Genomic DNA, 22556 nt, shown 5'->3' on the forward strand with positions numbered 1-22556 from the left:
GGAGCTGAAGAAGATCGGGATAAGTTTTTGCGAGTGGCGCAGCTCGCCTCATGCTGGGAAGAGAGCCGGGCGGCTCTTCGCGGTAACGTGCCGCCCCCGGAATGGGATGACATGTCGAGCTCGTCCCTTTATGGCGAAGCAGGAAACGATACTTTTGCTGTATATAACTCCTTTGTTTCCGTTCGCGATCAAGGGGCGCTGGTGACGAACAGCCCCATTCGGCTCGAGGAGTTCGCGGCTCACTCCTTGGTCCAGGTACACCTCAGCTGATCAATCTCTGTTTTCCGTCAGTTCGATCTTCTTATCCGCTGTCTTCGACCTTGCAGGTCATGACCTTCGTCCGGAGCCTGAGTCTTAAATGCACCCATTACCGGAGGAGTTTCATTCAATCTGACCAAAAGGTGCAGAATCTTAAGGCTCAGTTGGCCGAGCGAGACGAGGAAGAGCGTAAACAGGAGGATAATCTGCTGGCGCTGAGTGACGAGGTCCAAAAGTTGCGAGCCGAGCTCGATGCTTCCAAGAAGGATAAAGAGATCCTCCGTTCTGAGCACGAAGTGGCTCTATCGGAGGCCAAGAAAGAGGCATTCGAGGCCGGACGTGAAGCTGGACTCGAGGAGGGCAGCAAACGCGGGGTGGAGGAGGGCCAAGCCGGCCGCATTCCGATCGAAGAACATCAACGCATCTTGGCCGGCTCTAGGATGTCCACGGTTCGTGACTTTCTGAAGACCGATACTTTCACGACCGCACTCGAGATCAAGTCTGCGGATTCGTTCGCCAAAGGCTATGAGACCTGCTTGTCTTAGGTCGAAAAGCTTGGCGGATTTAGTGAGTCTTTTGACCGCAGCAAGTTAGACATCTCGCTTGATGGCGACCTCCAACCCCTTCCCCCGGATCCTGAACTGAAAGATGATGAATTTATGGTCCTGAGGGACGAGCTGGAGGCGGAAGCTGATGCCTGATCTATCCCGATCTATTTTTGTAATAGGATTTGAGCTGACTGATCAAAATGTAAATCCTAGAGATTCTTAGAAACCTCATTTTTTGTAAACATGACGTCGGGGTGAGAATTTTGACGACCCCTGTACATGACACTTTATTAATACAACTTTTGGCAGCTCACGTATTTTGCTTCTTTATTTGCCCCTTGCATGTCTTTCTGATCATATGAAGCTTGCTTCTTTTCAACCGTTCTTTTAGTTCACTAGTGACATCAATGCGTCTTTTTCAGTTCGCATTTTGGACGCGTCTTTTTCAGTTCGCGTTTTACTTGAGTGCGTCTTTTTCAGTTCGCATTTTGGACGCATCTTTTTCAGTTCGCGTTTTGCTTTTGCTTGAGTGCGTCTTTTTCAGTTCGCATTTTGGACGCGTCTTTTTCAGTTCGCGTTTTACTTGAGTGCGTCTTTTTCAGATCGCATTTTGGACGCGTCTTTTTCAGTTCGCGCTTTGTACTTAGAAGATTCAAGTAACGAGCGATAATAAAGAGGTAAATACATACACGGATATACACACGAAAACAAATACGGTTTTATGAATCTCTTTGGGTAAATTGCAGTGGGTACAAATGCTTAACAACGCAATGTTTTACCTGGATACAATCTTCCTAACCTTAGAAATATACAATTGGTAATCTGCTAGAACTCTTCGCGTACAGTTTCTCTGCTGGTGGGTCTTTCGTTGTTCACCTTGTTCGTTTGATGTCCTCTCACAGGATCCTTGTTCGATCTTCTCGTTGATGGCCTTTCACAGGCTCCTTGTTCGATCCGTCAGTTGATGGCCTTTCGCAGGCTCCTTGTTCGATCCGTCAGTTGATGGCCTTTCACAGGCTCCTAGTTTCAGGCATAGAACTTCTTCAAGTTCTGTATGTTCCAAGGGCGTGGTAATTCGCGACCTTGCATGTCTTGCAATCTATACGTGCCCTTCTTTCTGATCTCAATCACTTTGTAAGGGCCCTCCCAGGGCGGCTCCAACTTTCCCACGTGTTTTGAGACCTCCACTTTCTTCAGCACGAGGTCTCCCACCTGCAATTGGCGTGATCAAATTCTGCGATTGTGGCTCTTCATCATTAGGCCCTTGTGGTGTAAAATTCAAGCGTATGCAGCCTCCCTCTTCTCTTCGATGACGGTGAGGTCGAAATTTCGTTCGATTCGATTCGTCTCGGGTTCATAATGCCCGACTCTTTGCGATTCCTCCCTGATCTCCGCCGGAATGATGGCTTCGGTCCCGTACACTAGGCAGAAAGGGGTCTCGCCCGTAGCGGTTCGCGGCATTGTTCGGTAAGCCCACAAGACCCCGAGCAGCTCGTCAACCCACGATCCCTTGTTGTCGAGGCGCGTCTTCAAGTGTTGCAAGATTTTCCGATTCGTCACCTCGGTCTGTCCGTTCGCCTGAGGGTTCGCGACTGCCGTGAAGTGTTGTGCGATCTTTAGCTCCTTGCACCATTCCTTGATCTTCCTGCCCTGGAATTGCGTACCATTATCAGATATCAGTATCCGGGGTATACCAAATCTGCATGTGATGTTCTTCCAGATGAAGTTGATAACTTCCTTCTCAGATATTTTGGCTACCGCTTCCGCTTCGACCCACTTGGAGAAATATTCGACCGCCACGATGATGAACTTCTTCTGAGCTTGCGCGGGTGGAAAGGGTCCTACGATGTCAATTCCCCACTGGTCAAACGGGCATGCTATCTTGATCGGTTCCATTGGGGTCGCGGGTTGATGTATTAAGGAAGCATACTTCTAGCAGCTTTCACATTTTCTCACCAAGTTCTTTGAATTTTCAACTAGGGTGGGCCAGAAATACCCCTGTCGCATCACTTTCTGAGCCAGCGATCTCGCTCCCGAATGATTGCCACAGCTTCCTTCATGTATTTCACGCATCACGTACATGGCCCTCTCTTCATCCAAGCATTTCAAGAGAGGGCCATCCACCGTCCTTTTGTATAGCTGGCCCTCCAACAGTGTGAATCGAGCAGCCCGAAATTTGACTCTTTTTGCTGCCACCGGGTCGCTAGGCAAGGTACCGTCCTCAAGATACCCTACGATTTTGCTCATCCAAGACCCCGCCGCTGAGACGACCTGGACTTCTGTTCTACTCGCGAGGGCCGACTGCTCGCGTACTAAGGCTGTGATTTTGCGATCCCGAATTCCATCCATCGCCGCTCCAAATTTTGACAGAGCATCCGCTTTGTCGTTTTCTGCTCGGGGAACTTGCGAGACGGAACACCTACCAAACTTTCCCATCAATCGCTGCACGATTTCTTTATACCGTGTCATTGTTCTCTCTCTCGTCTCGTATGCTCCTTTGATCTGCATAGCGATTAGCTGTGAGTCGGTAAAAACCTCCAGATCCCGAGCACCTGCCTCATATGTGAGCTCCAGTCCTAATACCAATGCCTCGTATTCCGCCTCATTGTTTGTTACTGGGAATGAGAGGCGGGCAGCCACTTCTATCTCAACTCCCTCGGGTCCTTGGATCAATATGCCTGCTCCTCCATTATTCGCGTTGGAGGACCCATCGACATGCAGCATCCATTTCGAACAAGGTTGTTCGACCGTTCCGGGCCTTTTTTGATCGCCGATTAATTCTGTCACGAAATCCGCTAGCACCTGCGCTTTCTGGGCCATTCTGGGCTGATACTCAATGTCGTGCTGTCCCAATTCTACCGCCCACTTAATTAGTCTCCCGGAAGCTTAGGGTCGTGACATCACATGTTTGAGAGGGTGGTTCGTCAATACCACCACTTTGTGCGATTGGAAATATGGTCGCAATTTTCGAGCTGTTACAACTAAGGCGAGGGCGAGTTTTTCCATCTCCGAATATCGTGATTCGGCCCCCTGAAGCATTTTGCTGACATAATACACCGAATTTTGATTGTTGGCCTCTTCCCTTACAAACACCGAGCTGACCGCGTTTTCGGACACCCCTAGGTATAAGAATAAAGTCTCCCCTTCCTTCGGGCTCGCGAGCAGTGGAGGCTTTGTGAGGTATTCCTTCAACTCCTGCAGAGCCTGATCGCATTCTGGTGTCCACATGAAGTTTTTAGGTTTCCTCAAGACCTTAAAAAACGGTAAGCTCCTGTCCGCCGATCGAGATATAAATCTGCTTAAGGATGCGATCTTTCCCGTAAGCTTCTGCACCTCCTTGATCGAATTGGGCGATCTCAGACCCATTATAGCTTCAATTTTTTCTGGGTTCGCCTCTATTCCTCGTTCGCTGATCATGTACCCTAAAAACTTCCCCCCTGTCACTCCAAAGGTACACTTGTCCGGGTTGAGCTTCATTCCATGCGACCTCATTATGCTGAACGCCTGAGAGAGATTTTTGATGTGGTCCTGTGACCTCTTACTCTTGACCAGCATGTCATCGACATATACCTCCATGGTTTTCCCGAGCAGATCGCCGAACATCTTATTAACCAATCGTTGGTAGGTCGCACCCGCGTTTTTCAGTCCGAACGACATCATGTTGTAGCAATAAATCCCCTTATCTGTGACGAAGGAAGTTTTGTCTCTATCCTCCTCTGCCATTTGGATCTGGTGATATCCTTGGTATGCATCCGTCATTGAGAAGAGCTCGAATCCCGCGGTCGAATCCACCATGGTATCGATCCGAGGTAGCGGGTACGGGTCTTTCGGGCAGGCCTTGTTCAGGTCCGTGAAATCTACACACATTCGCCATTTTCCTGAAGATTTCGGGACAAGTACTACATTGAAAAGCCAATTCGTGTACTGGACTTCCGATACATATCCGGCTTTCAGCAGCTTCACGACCTCTTGCCTGATAGCTTCGTTCTTATCGCTACTAAAAGTCCTCTTCCTTTGCTGCACAGGTCAAGCCATCGGGTCCACATTCAATCGGTGTACAATGACCTCCGGGTCAATTCCGGTGAAATCCGATGGACTCCATGCGAACATGTCCGCGTTCTTCCGCAGGAAGTCAATCATGGACATCTCTCCCTCGTTCATGCTGGACCCTATCCGAGTCGTTTTGCTGGGATCCTCTGTTGCGAGCTGTATAGCCTTGTATTCCTCACTGGGCTTCAAGTGTTCAGCTTCGTACGGTCGGGGCTCCGCGTCCTCCCTGACTTTCTGCTTCTTCGACCTCGGCTCTCCTTTTATCGACAAGTTGTAGCATTTTCGAGCCTCCTTTTGGTCGCATGACACTTCCCCGATTCCATATTCAGTGGAGAATTTTATCTTCATATGGTACGTGGAGATGACCGCCCGGAATGAGTTCAGTCCCGGCCGACCCAGTATGACATTGTATGTGAAAGGAGTATCTACCACCAAGAATTTGACCATCAAAGTTTTTCTTTTTGGCTCCTCTCCCATGGACACTGGCAGCTCAATCGTCCCTAGTGAGGCCACTTCACTTCCCCCGGAGCCGACTAACGGGGTTTTTACGGGTTCGAGCCTCGCGTTCTCCAGCCCCATCCGATCTACCACATTTTTGAAGATGATGTCCGCTGAGCTCCCATTATCAATCAACACTTTGTGAACGGTGAAGTTCACAATATCTAGCTTGACGACCATGGGGTCGTTCTGTTCTCCACCCTCCTCTAATCTGTCCGAACTGTTGAATGAGATAGCCTCTTCGTCCTCCACCTTCAGCACGAATTCCTTTTCTCGGGCTGATCTGGCCGTTCGAGCGCATCTCTTTCGTGTTCGGCTCAAATCTCCCGCGGTCGGTCCTCCCGCAATCGTGTATATAACGCCCTTGGTGGGAGCGTTGTTCCCGCCTGTCGGGGCCCTGTCGGATTTTGATGGGCCCGGGTTTCTGTCGCGATCACGGCTTTTCGATCTGCTCCTCCTTCCTTCCCCACCGATTTTACAATTTGGGGGCATGCAATCTCGAAAATGCCCCTGCCTAACAAGCCTTTCGATCTCATCCTTCAGCTGATAGCACTCCTCTGTATTGTGTCCCCTCTCCCGGTGGAAACGGCAATATTTGTTAGAAGTTTTCTTGGAGGGGGTGTATCTCGTATGTCTTGGCCACTTCAGCGCATCGGCATTCTCTACCATCATCAGGGCCTTCTCCCGAGACATGGCTAAAGGAGTGTAATTATGGTACTTCGGCACATACTTGGGTTCCTTCCGTTTCTCTGTTTTAGGCTTGTCATTTCCTCCTCCCCTGCCCTCTTGAGGTTGCCTAGGGATGTACTCTCGCTCCCTTCGTTCTGAGTCTTTCATCGCGTTCATCTCCTCTTCGTCGATATATTTCTGTGCTAGCGCCATCAATTGCTCGACATCGACGGGCGGATCTCGTGCGAGGGCGGATGCGAAAGAGCTCTTCCTGAGTCCGTGAATGAGGATGCTCACGAGCATATCAATCCTTAACTCTTGCACCTCCAGAGTTTCATAGTTGAACCGACCCATGAAATTTTTCAACGTTTCATCCTCTCTCTGTCGGATGTTGAAGAGATGTGTGGCGGACCTCTTCTGCTTCTTTTTGCTCGCAAAATGGAAGTTGAACTTTTGCACGAGCTGCTCGTAGGATTCAATGCTTCCTCGAGGCAGGTTCGTGAACCACTCTTGAGTTTTTCCCGTGAGTGTGGTTGCAAATAGTTTTGCCATTATTGGGGCTGATTGTCCGTAAAGGTTCATTACCATTTCAAAGGCGGCCACATGCTCCTGCGGGTCTCTCATCCCATCATATCTCCTCAGGTCGGGGACCCTGAACCCTGGCTCGACTGTCTGAATGAGGATGTCGTTACAGAAAGGGGAATTTTTGTTCTGCGAGACGATCTCCCCTCGCTTCTTCAACTCGTCGATCTGCTTATTCAAGCTGTGTATCTGTTTGCCCACACTTTCTACTTCGGCCTTGGATATCACCGGCTCCCTTCTTTTCGCGCGTCCGTGGCTGCTAGAACCTGCATCGGACGACGCCGGTCGCTTGCTGCAATGTTCTTGTTCCCCTTGCACCCTTGACTCTCTTATTGGTTCCACATTTTCAAATAACTGCCTTCTAGCAGTTTCCTTGACCAGGGGGGTCGCTGTTCTCCTTTCGTATTCCACAATTGCTTTTCGGCTTGCCTCCTCTATCATTCTTTGCAACTCGTCCGGAGTGATTTGAATGGTGGCACCTGTTCCCTTCCTGGGTGTCTCCTCTTCCGCAGCATTTCTCCTCGATGAACCTTCCATAATGATAAAGAATTCTCAATGTTCCCACATACGGCGCCAACTGATCCGGGTCGAATTATTCGATCTCTTGAGACAATCTCACTGCTGGTCGACTAACTCTTCCGGAACAGATTTTGGTCCCATGAGAATAAAACACGAACCGTGAGCTCGTCGGGCACGTCCCCGACAATGACCCTCCGACACTCAAGTTAGGTTGATCGAGTGAAATGTATGCGATCTCAAAGTTCGATCTCAATTAATGCATAACAATTATCTCATTTATGGCGTATCGGGGTCTATTTATAGTACACAGTTGTACGGCAAGTACTGGGCCACGTGGCCTTATCTTGCTTATTCACATTCTGATCGAACGGTCGTCACTGTCCGGGTCTTCCGTTAGTCTATGCGATCCGGGTTGGGTCCTCTGCGACCCGCCCGCTACAAAACACGCGGATCCTGATCGCGGAAATGACCATAATGCCCTTAATGAAGGGCGTTTCAGTCTTTTTGTAGGGAGGATATATGTATACCTATCAAATATATTTAATTAATATTTGAATTTTACTATACTAATTTAGTGGTCAACAATATAAGAAGAAAAAGAAAAAGACTATTATTAGAAATGAGGAACAAACAGCACTTTTATGTTATTATTATTTTTTTTTCTTGGAAGAATAAAAATGTTGAGAAATTATTTAAATGTGGGAAAGTGTGTTTTCATGGGCTTGTCAAGGAATAGCCCAATCTCATGAACTATTATTGGGCCCAGTCCAGTTTCGTCGAACATGGCGGCCCAATTTTGGCCTTTCCTATAATTTCTTTTTCCTTTTCCTTTTCCTTTTTGATAGAATGTGGTTGATTATTTTATTTAATATATTCAAATTAAAACGAATAATTAGATATATTGATAATTTCAAATCAATCAATACATTCAAATAAAATAAAAAAATAAAAATTATTATGAAAATATATATACACATATATATTTGTGGACTCACAATATTTTAATTATGAGGACTCAACCTTACCGCTCGAGTAAGACATCGACAGCCCATGGACATCGTCTCACGGAAAAATTCAGGCTTGTTTGGTAGTAAATAGTTAATTGGGTTGGATTGCGAGTACAGTCTTAAATGTATATAGGGGTCATTTTAATAAATATTTGAGTATTTGTCTCATTTTATATGACTTGTTATTATTTATTTGATAATTATTGAAAATTTGATTATTAATTAATATTTTGATATAATGATATTATTATTATTTTTACCGATTATTAAACAAAGATTATTGAGCCTTTTTATTTTATTGAGTTTCTAAATTGATCTAAAATGCAATTGAGAAAGTTCCTTATTTTTTAGAAAAATTATTTGAGAAGAAATATATGTACAATTATTTTAAATAATTATGTTTCCCAAACATAGCAAGACAGTATCCTAAAATACAAACATCTCAAACAGTCTCACTAGTTACTTAGTAAGTGTCACTTATTTTATATATGTGCATGATTTTTTAAAATAAATTAAAATAAAATATTTCAATAAATTGTATGATTAATGTTTATAGAGTAAAAAGTACCTAAAAATATATATTAAGATAACAAGTTAATATGAATATTTTGATTTATAGAAAAATATTGACAAACAAAGATAATAAATAAATATGGAGAAATAAAAAAATACATGGAAAAAAGGGGGAAGAAAACTACCATGAAAGGGCATTTATTAAACAACTATTATTATTTTTTTTAATTTATCATAATTATAAATACTTTCGATTGTTTGAAAAATTATAAATATTTTCTTGAAATATATGATCGTTTAACAAATTACCCCCTATAATGAACTGCCATGAACGGGCATTTATTAAACAACTATTAATTTTTCAAAGTATTTATCATTTTTCAAATAATAAAAAAGTAATTGTGATATCTAAGGGAGCCCATTATAATTTATTCTATCTTTTTTTTAAGTTTTGTTTAACACATACACGTTATATTTAAAAAGATAGCACTATTTTTTATTTAATTTTTTTTATATACATAATATATATATATATTAAGATGCAATATGATTTGAAATAAAAAAATTGAATACAGAGGGGCAGACAATTAATTTTGTTCAATTACTTCCATTACATGTGAGTGTCTTATATGGAGTCCACAAGGAAAGTATCATATAAAAATATATTTGAAGATAAATCAATTTGAAATTTTTAAAATTAATCATCATTTATGAAAGATTATATTATGTGCTTTGACATTAGTGGGGTTTTTTCAATTAAAGAAGATTATAGTACATAATAAATAATGTCAATTTTAGAATAATAATGTCATTTTTTAGAATATTTAAAAAAATTTGTTTTAGCTTTTAAATCAGATTTTTTTCCCCTTAGTCCTATATCTTTTTCATATATATATATATATATTATGAGAAATTTATTAGCTATGTAAGTCTTCATAATTTTTTTTCCTTTTCATTTCCATTGTTTTAATTATAAATATTTTCTCATTATTTAAAAAATTAAAAATACCTTTTTAAAATTAATGATAGTCTAACAAATACTTTCTTATAACAATATATTTGTAAAAGATATTTGTTAAATGACTATAATTACAATCGAGTATATAATATAACATAAAACATCAAAGGAATTGCAATGATCTCATATCCATAGGGAAAATTACACTTTTTGTCCCGTATGATAAAGTGTGTTGTACTGTTGATTTCACAATTTATGAATTTAGTACATTCAGTTATAATTTTTATTTTAATGAAATTAAATATATTAAATCCATAAATTATAAGACGAAAAATAGAATATCTTATCTTATAAGGTTAAAAGTATAATTTTTTCACCATATATCTTATGAGAATTCATCAACTCAAACTGGTTCGTCAAAGTTTCGACCATCTTCATACCCAAAATCATGTTGTTGGAGTGATTTGAAAAGTGGGATCCAATCAAAAGATGAGTTGCAATCCACATTCCGTGGACTACACACACCTCACTATCTTTTCCCAAAGCAACCAATTAACACGTTTACGCGAACTGCATTGCTACGAAAATTATTTGCGCGCAATCAATTCCTTTTTGGGATTTCTCTCAGTTTCAAGAACTTCATCATGCTGTGTTTCTCAAATTCTCACCACTCAGTAGACTAGCGTGCTCAGCCTTTTTTCCCCTACAATTGGGGCTGCTCCTAGGTCTTGATTATGATTAATTTAAGGACAGCGATCTGCATATATGAGGTACAGTCATACCGAGTAGAATTTTCTGCCTTACCGCAACTAATTTTCAGTTCTTCAAATTGTTATTCGTGGTGATGATTCCTGTATGGCTTTGTTTGTATATGTTTTTGGGGAGTTCAGGAAATGCGTTTGGGAAAGAGTTCTGGAGAAATGATGATGGGAATTAGGTGTGTGTTTTCATTCATTTTTTATCAGTTAGAAGTTCGTACCAAACATTTGTATTATATCTGTTGTTGTATATGTTAGTGTGACGATTAAAAGATATACATATGTATTTTTATATTAATGTAATAAGTTAAATAATTATAAACAAATGCATGTACGTGTACATAAAAATACAATAACGAGGAGCTGTTTCCATAATCATTTGAGACAAGTAGTTGAAAAATGGGAATATGGTTGGTTGTATTTGGGAAGATTAAATATAGTTTACTATGTTTGCAAACTACTGAATGTTTTAGGCATCATGGGCTGATTGTTGGGTTATGAAATTGGTTTATGGTATAGAGCACTACTCCATCATGAGATGGATAATAAGTGTCAGATGTCAATTAAGCAGTGGAATTAGATATTGTTACTGGGAATTGTGATGAATTTTAAGCTGACAATGCACTTAGTCTCGTCATTATTGAGTTGTTGATGAGGACTATTAGCATTGATCATTAGTTTTGCGAATTCAAAAGGTTATCATGTTTTGGCTCTTGTTGGAGTTTCTATTCCTTGGTGAAAGTACTAGAATCCTCTTGGTTGCATGAATCCTTTTCTCTTTTACTTGTTTTCCTAGGTTGAATTTGACAAGGTTAGTGGGCAGTTGAGATGACTTGTTTGAATTAAGTTGATTAATCAACTAAACATGAGAGCTTCAAGAATCCCGAACGTTCTGATCCTTTTCAACAGTTTCTCAATTTTTATATTGGATGGTTAAGTTAATTTTATACTGTTACATTTTTGCAACTGGTTCTGTTTAGACAAAACATGGCAACGAAGGATTATCACCTTAAGTAGAATCTTTCTGAAGTTGCGTAAGATATGTATGACAGCGTCCAAGGAGAAGAGGGTAATTTTTGTTGAATAATACCATGCTATGGCACCATTACACTTCTATTCTTTATAAACCCTTTAGAAAGACTCAAACACAGAATATTGTGTTGTGTACTGTTATCCCTTAGCTTTGGTGCACAAGATTAGATTCTGACAATTCTTGTTGTTTGATAATCTTCACATCTTAAGAACTGCTTCAAGATTTTCAAATTACTGCTGGTCTACACAAAGTACAGAAAACACACTTTGATCGACTGTCTGGATATTTTTATCTTACAAGGAGTGACTCCTCTTGTTCTTCTGGATGTAGCCTGCGGAGATTCTTTTCTCCCTCACAAGGGGTTAATTTGCAGAGTAGTCTTCTGATTTTGTATTTTCTTTGTTTGTTATAGCATAACAAGGAAGAGATACAATTTAACCTTCCAATAACTCCGATACTGATTCACATCAAATCATGAAGTAAACATATAAAAATAAATGTGTGAGAATCTTGTTACTGCGCCAAACAGTAATCATGGTGGTTTAATATGGTGCTCCTTGTCAGGTTTCCTAAATGAAAAATAAGTACAGGATCTTGTTTGTGCTTTAATATTGCTGTCAAGAACCATTTCAGCCTGAGTGTATTTCTTTATTGAACACTGTTCAAGATATTATCTGCTTCAAGATTGAAATATGAGTGTTGTATTCCTATATCGCCAGGTATCTAGAGTTATAAACCATCCTGCTAGGTTGAAAATTCAGGCGTTTAGGTACTTAACATTGTGATTCATATTGAACTATTTACTAGTAGCAGACACTTCTGAGACATCTCCATTAGAGGGAGAAAGAGTGAAGCGAAATTTAAAGGTGGCTTTGTACACTAATCACTACAAATTATATGACTGCAGGCCTTGTTATTGGAGGATAGGCGGATATCATATTTTGCTTACAAGAGCTTCCATGCTCGACCTCCATTCATGTTGAACTTCTTGAGCCTACCAAAAAACATGACGATGATGAGGATTACTTTGCCCTCATCACTCCATTTTCCAGAAAATCCATACCATTTGTTAACACAATTCGGATCTGGCCTTAGCTGACGCTCACAACTGTAGCCAGTTGTGAAACCCACATTTCCATATGCGCTGCAATTATTACAACATAGGAATTAATAAAAACATACATGCATATCTTAATTCCGTATCATGTATCCGTACTCTATAAGTTTTTCTACAAGGTTAGTTTTGGTCAAATGTCAGAAATTCAAATATGTACTGAGAAAGATAGAGCATGATGTGTATTGAGATTTGAGAAACAATGCAAATGCTCCCTAAGAAATGGAAAAGCATCAATTTCTTGTAATGTGAGTTTTCTTATGGAACTTATTAGTGCATTCTGTGTTATAATGGACACCTACGTTGGTAATTTTTGCAAAAAGCTAACCAAGAGTTGATGCTAAGGGTCTCTTGCAGATATGAGCTTCTTTAAGATTTTGTAGAGTTCGATTAGTTGGGTTGAAAAGGGAATACATAAGGAAAATAGGAGTATAAATGGGTTATAAGAAAAAAAAATAGTATTTATTTTAAAAAATAAGTGAAGTTGATGCAAAACAAGATATAGGTGAAGCTCATCCGAAGTATGATTTTGTTTCTACCAAGAAGTGGATGGAAAAATAGAAATATAAGACTCAAAAACAAGAAAAGAATTATTATGTTGAAATTAATTAACCATATTATCTATAAGTACTATTTTGCTTTAACTCTTTTTTATTTCATTTATCTTCCCACTTTTCTATATCCCTTCTCTTGCTAAAACAATGTCTTTGAATTATTTTTTATACTGTTAATTTTAAAGTTCATTATGAGTAATTTAAAATTTTAAAAAACTGGTAAAAACTGGAAAAAAGAAAAAAAAAAAAAAAGATTAATCTTTCCATCTTACTTTATTTCTATTGTATTTAGATAAGAGGAAGTATTTGAAAATTTTCTTCACTTATCATACCAAATAGTTGAGAGGTATTTCGCTTATTCAAAGCAAATTCGACTCGCATTCCTCTCTCGCTTGAGTATGATTGATCGTTTTTGTGATGGGAACAAGCCCCTCGTGATAAATATGTTATGTTCAAAATGATGATAAACAAAAGTAATATTTTGGTTACCTTACAACTTCGACTATGATATTCAACACGCTGAAGTTGATAGGATCTTCTTTCATGCGTTTCCTCTCGGTGATGCATATTAGAATAACGAAGATTGCAAGATAAGAAAGCTGTGAAAATATGAGGTTATCTGCGAACGTTCTCCGTTTCTTCTTTCCTTCAGACTCTAGTTGGCTTTGTTCATCCCTCTTGATAGGTAGAAATGAGGTATATGGAGGAAGGTACCTGTCAAAGTTGATCAAAGATTATTAAATACATGTTAAGTACATCATGATTTAAGTGTATACCAGATGCAACCTTAACAATGTAACGTTACAAAAATTATTTTTTGCGGGTCTTATGTTTTTAAGGTATCATTATAGCAGAAAACAGTGTGCTAAAAAGCCATGTCACCTTAAAATTATGAATGATTGAGAATGAGAATTTTGGTATAAGAATTAAATAATACTCGGAATCATATGATTGTGAAGTTTCCTATGTATAAAATGACAATCATGAAGCAATAATGCAAATATAAAATTATAAATCAAACGTTAGACAGCGTATTCTTAAACCATTTATAGTACGATTTAGAATTTTCAACATTATATTAATAAATAATGTGTATGCTACCATACATTTCTAGACCATAAATGGCCAGAGCTCTTCTAGGACAGATCTCAACTGGGGTTTGTTTTAGCCAAAGCCTCCGTCTGGACCTATTTAAGACCATTCTTGTGCTCTTGAACATGTCCTCTAATACCTTAGTATTTGTGTCTGTGAATGAGATGATTCCCTTTTTTTTCTCTGTGTTCCTCTTAGAGAGAGAGAGCTGTCTGGAACTCATGTTTCGTCACAGATTGTAATTGGAACTGTAGTAAAATAATCTTTTATTCCTGGTTTTTTGGGTATGTGTTGAAGCATGGAAAATTGGGCTCAGTGGGAACAGTGATGTAGATTTGTGTGTAGAAATGTTTTTAATAAAAACATCAGGTCAAGCATACATCAGACAATTTTATAGTCTTGCCGTCTTGGTCTCTTTATGGTTAACTACTAGGATTGGTAGTCTTGCAATTTCTTCCCAGGTTGACATTTTAAAGCCACAATCCCTTTATTAATCTATTGTTGAACTTCTAGGAAATTGCCGATTTCCAAGGTGCATGCATATCCGCAACAATAATTTTTCGTTTGGTCTCATATTTTTAATCCTGTTTATAATCTAATTTCAGTGAGGTTTATGCATGATTACTTGTGATCAAATATTTAACACCCTGTAGTACAAAATTCATGTATGTGTGTGTGAGAGAGAGAGAGAGAGAGACTAACATCATGACCACGAAGAATACCAATATGGCTGGGGCAATTGTTGAGATATCGACTATAGTTTCACCGGTATGCCTAGCATTCACACACTGGAAAAGGATGCCGACGACTTTCTGGTAGGTATTCAGTCCACTTAAGGCTGCTGAATTCCATTCCAGAGAGCAGAATATAATGAACCCAAGCAAAATAAATCCCAAGACTGTAGCTGCCAGTAACACAGAATGCAGGCGAGGGAGCAAGTGCATGTATCCTGCTTCTGTTGTATGGTTGAGCAAATAATTGGCCTCTACCTTCTTTATATTCTTCCCGACCACCCATATTAGGAGCCTCAAACAGGAAGGGAACAATGTGTTCCCAAACAGCACTTGCGGGATGAGTATCCATAGCAGACCTGAATTCTTGCCAAACACTATCATGTTTTCATTTGTCGGAACAAAACCACAGCTAGCAAAGGTTGAAACTATTGTGAAAATGGCGAATGTAAAGGTTTTGATACCCTTGTTTTTCACTACGTCATTTGCACTTGAAACCAGGGCTAGATAGACTAGAATAGATGTAACACCAAGAATGTGAATTACTACGAGATAGCCTAAAACTAGAAAACCCAAGAATTTAATAGAATCACACTTGAGAAATGGATTGTATGAAGAAAAAACGTCCTGTTGTGACTCAAACCGGGCTAGTCCCCGTTCAGGTACCGTCACAACATTCAACTCCATTTGATCAGAAGGATCAATGGGTGGTGGTGATCTAGGATCACTTTCCACAGACTCAACTTTTACTTGGCTCTTCCATGTTCTAATAATCTTGAACCTCTTTAAGTGAAGTCCAACCATGGAAGTGAATACCTCACCCCCTACAAACATCAGTACGGTCATAACTATAAGTTGTGCGTTGGAGAAGACCTCCATTTCCACTGTGGACATGCTTGAGACAGTGGCGGATGAAACTGAAGTGAAAAACAAATCTATGTTCCTCGGTGTAAACGAGGTTCTTGGCTTCAAAGCCTTAAGAACCCCAAAACCCACTGAGGAAAGAGAGATGAAGTAGAGAATATATGTCAAGAATGGGTTAATTGTAAAGAGAAGATCACGGTAGCAACAATAGATGAAGAACCTAGTAAGTTGCCAAGAGCAACTACAAAGATGTTGCAATTTCTTACCGTAACAAGCAAACTTATTCATCTTTTTTGGTTTTTTTCAGGAGAGAGTATTTACTATATATTTTTGTTTGCAAAGAAGCATGGATGGGAGTCGTGTATATATAGGGGTGTGGTGATGTCTTACTATTTTTTTTTTCCTATGTTGCTAAGGACTAAGGCCCTTTTTGGCAAATCACTTCTGAGCAAATTTAAAAATCTAACTGTTTGAGAAGAAATCAATAACAAATTCTTGGCACCATCCTGAATGGTCGGTACAGCCATGAATGGCCACCTATAATCTAATGTCTGGACCCTGGCCAAACGGCAAGTGACATGTGGGTAAACACATGGATGATGTTGCGGCTGACTAACACCCCCTCCTCACATCGGCCCCCCACCCCATCCCACCCCCTACCCCACGCACTAATCATCTATTTAGTTAGTTTATCAGTCTTTGATGAATTAACATAATGACTGATATGTAAAATCTATATTGCTAGTTTCTTTGGCTAATATCCTGGGTTGCAGTTTTAAGATTTCCACACAAACATGTCAGTGTGGTATAGCTTAATTTGGATGTCTTTTTAATACATCGACTTTGCAGGAGAATAATCCCCACAAAGGTCTAAAACTGTTCCTGATGGACAACATTGATAGAAATCCAGCAAAAAAGCACATAATCTGTCACAAGGTACTTAATATAACACTAATTTCTATACCTTTTGTCAGCCATTTTTGGCCTCTATTTTGTCAATAGAATTTAGAAATTGATTTTTATACTATATAAATATATATATATATATTCTATTTTTTGTAAATAAAAGAAAGAACAGAGTGCAGCATTGTTGATAGTGGGAAATCTAGTTAATTTTCTTTGATGCCCTGATATGTTTTAGCTAAGGATTCCTACAATGCTGGATGCTGGAAATCCTTTTCCTTGTTTCTTTGAATCACACAAAGTTATTCCTTTTTTTTCTTCTTTTTTTCCCCACCAAACTACCTGGTTGGATTTTGGTTGTTCTTTCGACCTATGTTGTCTATTTTATTTTTGTTTGGATGTAATCAGATCAGATATGAACTAAAATTCTTCAAGAAGCTGACCCAATCAGTAGGATACCCCATAACTAGTGTATGATGGAACCTGAAAGTAGCTTAAGAAGCAAGCTTCATTCATGAGATTTGACAAAACTAGCAATCTTTTTGGTGAAAATTCCTGTCTATTTAGTGATATTCCAATCCTTGAATCAAGATATTTTAAAACATGATTAATAATTTGTTGTCTTGTTACTAGTATGTCCATTAACTACTTATTAAAACGTGCGTAAATAAGTATCTGCTTTGTTGAAACGTCAGGAATATTTTTGAACAAAATTCTTGAATACTATTACTGAATATTAATTCGAAAAATTAAATTCTTGAATAGATCAAATGTATTTTTCACCTGATGTATCAATGTAATGCTGAATATTAAGAAATCGGGTGTTTTTCATCTGATTTATAGATGAAAAACTGAGCATGTTGGTACGACTTGATTCAGGACTAGCTGGTGAAATCATAAATAAAGTCTAGTCTATAAAAATTAAAGCCAGGATTGGAAAATCACTTAGGTTTATGTTGAATATCATGACAAAAGTGCTTGAGTAATTTTAGTGCTAGTTTGCTATAATATTGTCCAAATCGGAATTGGTCATTTTTTATTTATTGTGCTACATAAATAGTGGATACATATTTTTTAGACTCCAAACTTATAATTTTTACTTTTTTGGATTTTTTTCCCAACAGCAATTAAACTACTATAGCATTTGCAATGAAATCATTAATACTGTAATAATAATTAAAGAAAACATAATTATAAGAATAGTTTCCTTAGTTTTATTACAAAGCAACCTTTCTAGACTGGTCAAAGTTAATTTACAAGTATATTAATACAATAATTTCTCAATTAAAAAAAATATATTTCACTTTCGCATTTCGACGCCATATATATATATATATATATGAGTCGAGCATACTCCAATAGTTGATAAATACATTATTATTCCATTAATAATAATAATAATAATAATTTTGGGAGCACGTTTTCAAAAATTACTAAGTTGATAGTTGCAAACCCCTTGACGACGACTTAGCCACCCAAAAATATTTAAATTACCAATTACATAAGTTGTCTTAATATATATAAATAAAATAAAAACGATAATTTTGGATTAATGAAATAATTAAGTTCAATAATGCAACAAAATTAAGGTGCACCAAGTGGCGTTGAGTGACACGAGTAGAGTTTATATACATTCATATATATATTTATATTTATGTTGCACGTCATGATAAGTAATATGTTGATTCAAACTCAATTTCAACGGTAGGGATGTAAAGTCATAATTAATTTACAAGCTCATAATTGGGAATAAATTTGGGTAGTTGGATAAAAATTAAATAAATAAGTTGATTGAGAGGTTGTACCAAGTGTATATCAAGTTGTACCAAACCAATGGGTCTGTTCTTAATTTATTCCTCAAAATTTAAAATATTCACAAAAATTTTAGAATTATGTCTCCTCCAAATTCCAATTACTGGAGATCACCAATCATAATTTTCTAATTTTCTGCTTTTTCAATCTGAATTTGGTATTTGAATTGGATTCATGGAAGGGCGATTATCTTCTAAAATAATTTAACGGGTGTTTGCAATCAGTTAAAAAAAACATTATGATAGTAAAATATAATTTCTTAAATTACAAAAAAATTATGTATAATTACACTAAATCTCAAAAATAACGATGCCGGATAGATAGACATTATCTCAAATCAAGACAATATCGTTATTTCACCCTTTGGATTTGTCTAAAAGTGAGTTCATTTGTTGTCTTGGGACGCAGGCCAAGTCTGGATAAATATCATATATCATTTTCCCACATATTCTTAATTATTGCTTCTTATTATTAAAATTCTTCAGAAAAATAATGATGTTAGGGCATCTATATATATATATATATATAAATGAAATGATAGATAGTTGAAATTCTGTGCACATAGTTCTTGATTATTATCTATTTTATCTAAAATATTCATCCAATACACTGCATTTTGTATGATTGGATGAATATATAAAAGGGCAATAATTGATTTTCCATGACAACAAACAAATGTAAGATGATGCTTACAAGAATTAGGCAAGTCAACCAACATAATTTGCCTTCTCTTTATGCTCCAAAATCCAACATTTTATAGTCGAGGTATTGAATTCATAATTTATTAACGACCTAAAAATATTATATCGAAACGAAGAACATAAGTGGCTTTAAAAAATGACTACCTATGCACCTTAAGTTTATTTATAGTAAGTTCTGAAATCTCGATTTTTGAGAATTTACAGTTTTTTATTTGTATAAGATTTATGCATAACTTTTTATATAGGCAAACGATCAGATTGAGAGGCTTATAAGCCTTAAAATCTTCTCTTCTTAATAATGTATCTTTTCAAGATAATCATGAAATTTATATAATGTCAAGCCGTTCGAATGCGAGTTGCATCAAATTTATATTGCTAAGATGGTAATCATCTCAAAACTTAAAATTTAGGAAGTCCCTAATAATTTTTTGAGAAAATACGAACTCTCTTTTTTATCGAATTAAAAAAAAAATATTTGCCACGAACATGATAATCGTGTACTCTTTTCTTCGTTTCCTTAAATTTCTAGGAATCTTATTAATTTGTCGTAATTACTATTTATTAAACATTTCGCAATTGATTTACTTGAAAAGGAGATTAAATAATTTTTTTTTATAAAAATATTTATCAGTAATATCATCATGACTTTCGTATTTGATCAGGCTGAGATCGCGGGTCGCACCTTAGGTCGTCCTTCGCCCCCAGCTCCTGATTCTTAATAACCTGACAATGGAAACAAAAGTCACCTAGCCGGGGAGGGTCCCAGCGCAGATGCTCCGACGCTCAAGTCAGTGTCAAGAATTATCTTTAAAAAATATTTTCTCCTCAGTCTTATGAAGTAATTCTCCCAAAAAAAGACTAACCCCATTACCTCTCTTTCCTCTTCTCTTTATACTGGTCATCTCCCTACGCTGACGTGTCTTCTGCACGATCTTTATGCCTGCTCCCATGACTACTCGTTCTGCCATCGTGGCCCGCTCTTTACGGCATTAATACTGCCCTTAACTGTCTATTAAGCTCAACAATATTAATACTAGGTCAAACCCTTTTCTATGCCTCATATTACTTCTGTCCCTCGTTCGAAGGGTATACCAGTCTTTTCCTGCCCCTCATCAGTATTTATGTGCATTATGGAATACCAAACCAAAATATGATGAGTAGTAGGGATGAAACAAACTGCAATGAATTCATATAAAGTGATATAAATATTTTGATAGAATCAAATTTATGATTTCGAACGTATTGATGGGACTTTAACCACCAAATTAAGACATTAATGGCATGTCATAATCCCTTTCAAATTGAGAAAATTGAAATAAATTTTTGGTTAATGCATAATTGAAAATATTTTAAATTTGTGGGCGCCTCAGTACTAAAGGGCTATTATTGACCTTTCATGTGACTAATCCATTTAGTTATTTTAGGGTTGACCTGTTTTAGGCGTAAGTAAGTCATTTTAACTACTGAATTCGAATTTTATTATTTACTTTTTTGTTCTTTTTGACTTGTAAATTAGAATAATTATGTCCATTTGACAATCTAACCCTGTGTCATGTACGAATATGACAGTTCTGCCCAAATTAATTAACTAATTAATCAGAACTCGTGGAATTGATGGGACCCACCACGTGCAGAGTGTATATGCTTATTTTCCATTAATTTGATAAGGGAAAACATAAAAAACAGTTGAAATATTAGCAATATGTTTGGTTTTATTTTTCGAGATAAGATAAAATACGTTTAATATTTATTTTTTAGCTTTTATATCTTATTTGTGTGTTTTTTTTTTATTTTTTAACTTTCTATATATAATATATATATATATACACTGGTGTATATATAATAATAAAAGAGACATGAGTTGACAATTAAGAGTGATTTTTATCGCACAAAAATACAACATTATACATACAATATTCATATATATACATATTTATATATAAATATATATATATAATATATATCATTTGACAATGAAAATTGATTTTTATTTCCCAAACCCCAACATCAAACCTACACCACTTATTTTAGAATATTTTAAATTACCTCAAAACACAAATCTAAACGTACTATTTATTTTCAACACACACTTATTTATCTCTATTTTTTCCTCTCTATCTCCAAAACATAAAACAAAACACTCAAGATACAAATCCAAACAATATATAGATACTTTAATAGAAGTACCAACGAAATAAGATTATAAAGAAATATCCACGAGCGAGAACACGACTTATTTTCATCACTACAATAAGAATTAATTATTTTTTACATTAATATTACTATAATTTAAATACCGTAGTAAATCAATATTATCTACTATGGTCAGACAAGATCGATATGAAAACTCACGTGTTGACCACAACTAATCAATATTCGATATGGTCTTACCTATTGTCAAAATATTACCACTGTTTTTAGCTGTAGAAATAATTGGTAATATTTAATTGAAACTCTTTTTAATTTTTTAGTAAAAAGTGAAAATTACAATGATCTTTTTGAGACTTGATATAATTGAAAATATCTCGTCATGTTTGATGAAATTATATAATTTTTGAACGGATGTATGAAATTATTAATTTTGTCCTTACTGTATATTTATAAAATAAAAAATAAAAGAAAAAATCGAATGCGGTATATGGAAATTTTTGAAAAACTATAAAAAAATATTCACTTAATCCATAAAAAAATAAAAATTAAATAAAATTATAGCTTTTAGTTCACAAAAATACTTGGTCAGTTCATCACAAAAAAATAGATGAAAACTTAACAGAAACTAACATAATTGGGCTAATTCTTAGACGAATGTTAAAATTAGGAAAATATTCGTAATTTTTTAAATAATAAAAAAATATTCGTAACTATGTCAAATATCAGGAAAGATCGTTGTAGTTTACCCTAAAATTTAATAAAGAGATAAAGTAAAATCCGTGTTGAAGCCGTGTCTAACAATATTTTAATGAGAATATCATAATTATGATTTTGGACTTTGTAATTAAAGAAGGAATAATGTGAGCAATAATTTAATTTAATTGGTCCGTATTATGCTTGCCGACCGTACTTCGACAACAAAGGAGTGGTCTTATGGTACAAAATCAAACAACCTTAGCCACGACCAATGTCATTTTTATATTATCAATCAGTAAGGTCTTGTGAGATTCAGCTATTGATAAGGTTTATGAGCTCATAATTAAATAAATTGTGAGTTTGAGTTCTACAGATGTGAAATGTGCGTTTATTTATTTTTATAATAATTTACTATTTTTTTATCTAGTTTGAATATATTCGTTAAATTGAATTAATGCTGGAATTTAAAAATACCGAATGGTATTATAAATATATTATATATATGTATATATTATTTTTATATTTGTGATTGATTGGCGCTAAAA

The 22556-nt window shown here is 37.0% G+C and overlaps 3 protein-coding genes and 1 long non-coding RNA gene across 4 annotated transcripts; 1 reads left to right on the top strand and 3 right to left on the bottom strand.

The window, feature by feature from the left end:
- Positions 1 to 2738: 2738 nt before the first annotated feature.
- LOC148788199 (uncharacterized) lies at positions 2739 to 3626 on the bottom strand. The gene has a single exon (XM_088880382.1). The coding sequence runs from the start codon at positions 3624 to 3626 to the stop codon at positions 2739 to 2741; it is 888 nt and encodes a 295-aa protein (XP_088736508.1).
- Positions 3627 to 3692: 66 nt separating this feature from the next.
- On the bottom strand, positions 3693 to 7142 carry LOC148788200 (uncharacterized). The gene is made up of 2 exons (XM_088880383.1): positions 4872 to 7142; positions 3693 to 4823 (listed from the first exon to the last, which is right to left on the bottom strand). Exons 1-2 carry the CDS (start codon positions 7140 to 7142, stop codon positions 3693 to 3695), a joined length of 3402 nt encoding a protein of 1133 aa, XP_088736509.1.
- Positions 7143 to 9988: 2846 nt separating this feature from the next.
- LOC110011976 (uncharacterized) lies at positions 9989 to 10735 on the top strand. The gene is made up of 2 exons (XR_016065410.1): positions 9989 to 10372; positions 10493 to 10735. It is a non-coding gene; the product is annotated as an uncharacterized LOC110011976 (long non-coding RNA).
- A 1422-nt stretch (positions 10736 to 12157) lies between these two features.
- LOC105161786 (sodium transporter HKT1) lies at positions 12158 to 16093 on the bottom strand. The gene is made up of 3 exons (XM_011079599.3): positions 14856 to 16093; positions 13551 to 13775; positions 12158 to 12537 (listed from the first exon to the last, which is right to left on the bottom strand). The coding sequence occupies exons 1-3, from the start codon at positions 16034 to 16036 to the stop codon at positions 12339 to 12341; spliced, it is 1605 nt and encodes a 534-aa protein (XP_011077901.1). The 5' UTR covers positions 16037 to 16093; the 3' UTR covers positions 12158 to 12338.
- Positions 16094 to 22556: the final 6463 nt, after the last annotated feature.

The sequence above is a fragment of the Sesamum indicum genome, linkage group LG5 (genome assembly GCF_026168435.1).
Source record: "Sesamum indicum cultivar Baizhima isolate 11 linkage group LG5, ASM2616843v1, whole genome shotgun sequence".
NCBI classification, from domain to species: Eukaryota; Viridiplantae; Streptophyta; class Magnoliopsida; order Lamiales; family Pedaliaceae; genus Sesamum; species Sesamum indicum.

Bases quoted from the DNA above. Each gene is read 5' to 3' on its own strand.
- LOC105161786 (XM_011079599.3), bottom strand. From the start codon at position 16,036: ATGAATAAGTTTGCTTGTTACGGTAAGAAATTGCAACATCTTTGTAGT. The intron at 13,776-14,855 runs GTTAGTCTCTCT...CAACTTTGACAG, and splicing joins GTATTCTTCGTGGTCATGAT to GTACCTTCCTCCATATACCT. The intron at 12,538-13,550 runs GTAACCAAAATA...TAATAATTGCAG, and splicing joins ATCATAGTCGAAGTTGTAAG to CGCATATGGAAATGTGGGTT.
- LOC148788199 (XM_088880382.1), bottom strand. From the start codon at position 3,626: ATGGCCCAGAAAGCGCAGGTGCTAGCGGATTTCGTGACAGAATTAATC.
- LOC148788200 (XM_088880383.1), bottom strand. From the start codon at position 7,142: ATGGAAGGTTCATCGAGGAGAAATGCTGCGGAAGAGGAGACACCCAGG. The intron at 4,824-4,871 runs GTCATTGTACAC...TGACCTGTGCAG, and splicing joins TCACCGGAATTGACCCGGAG to CAAAGGAAGAGGACTTTTAG.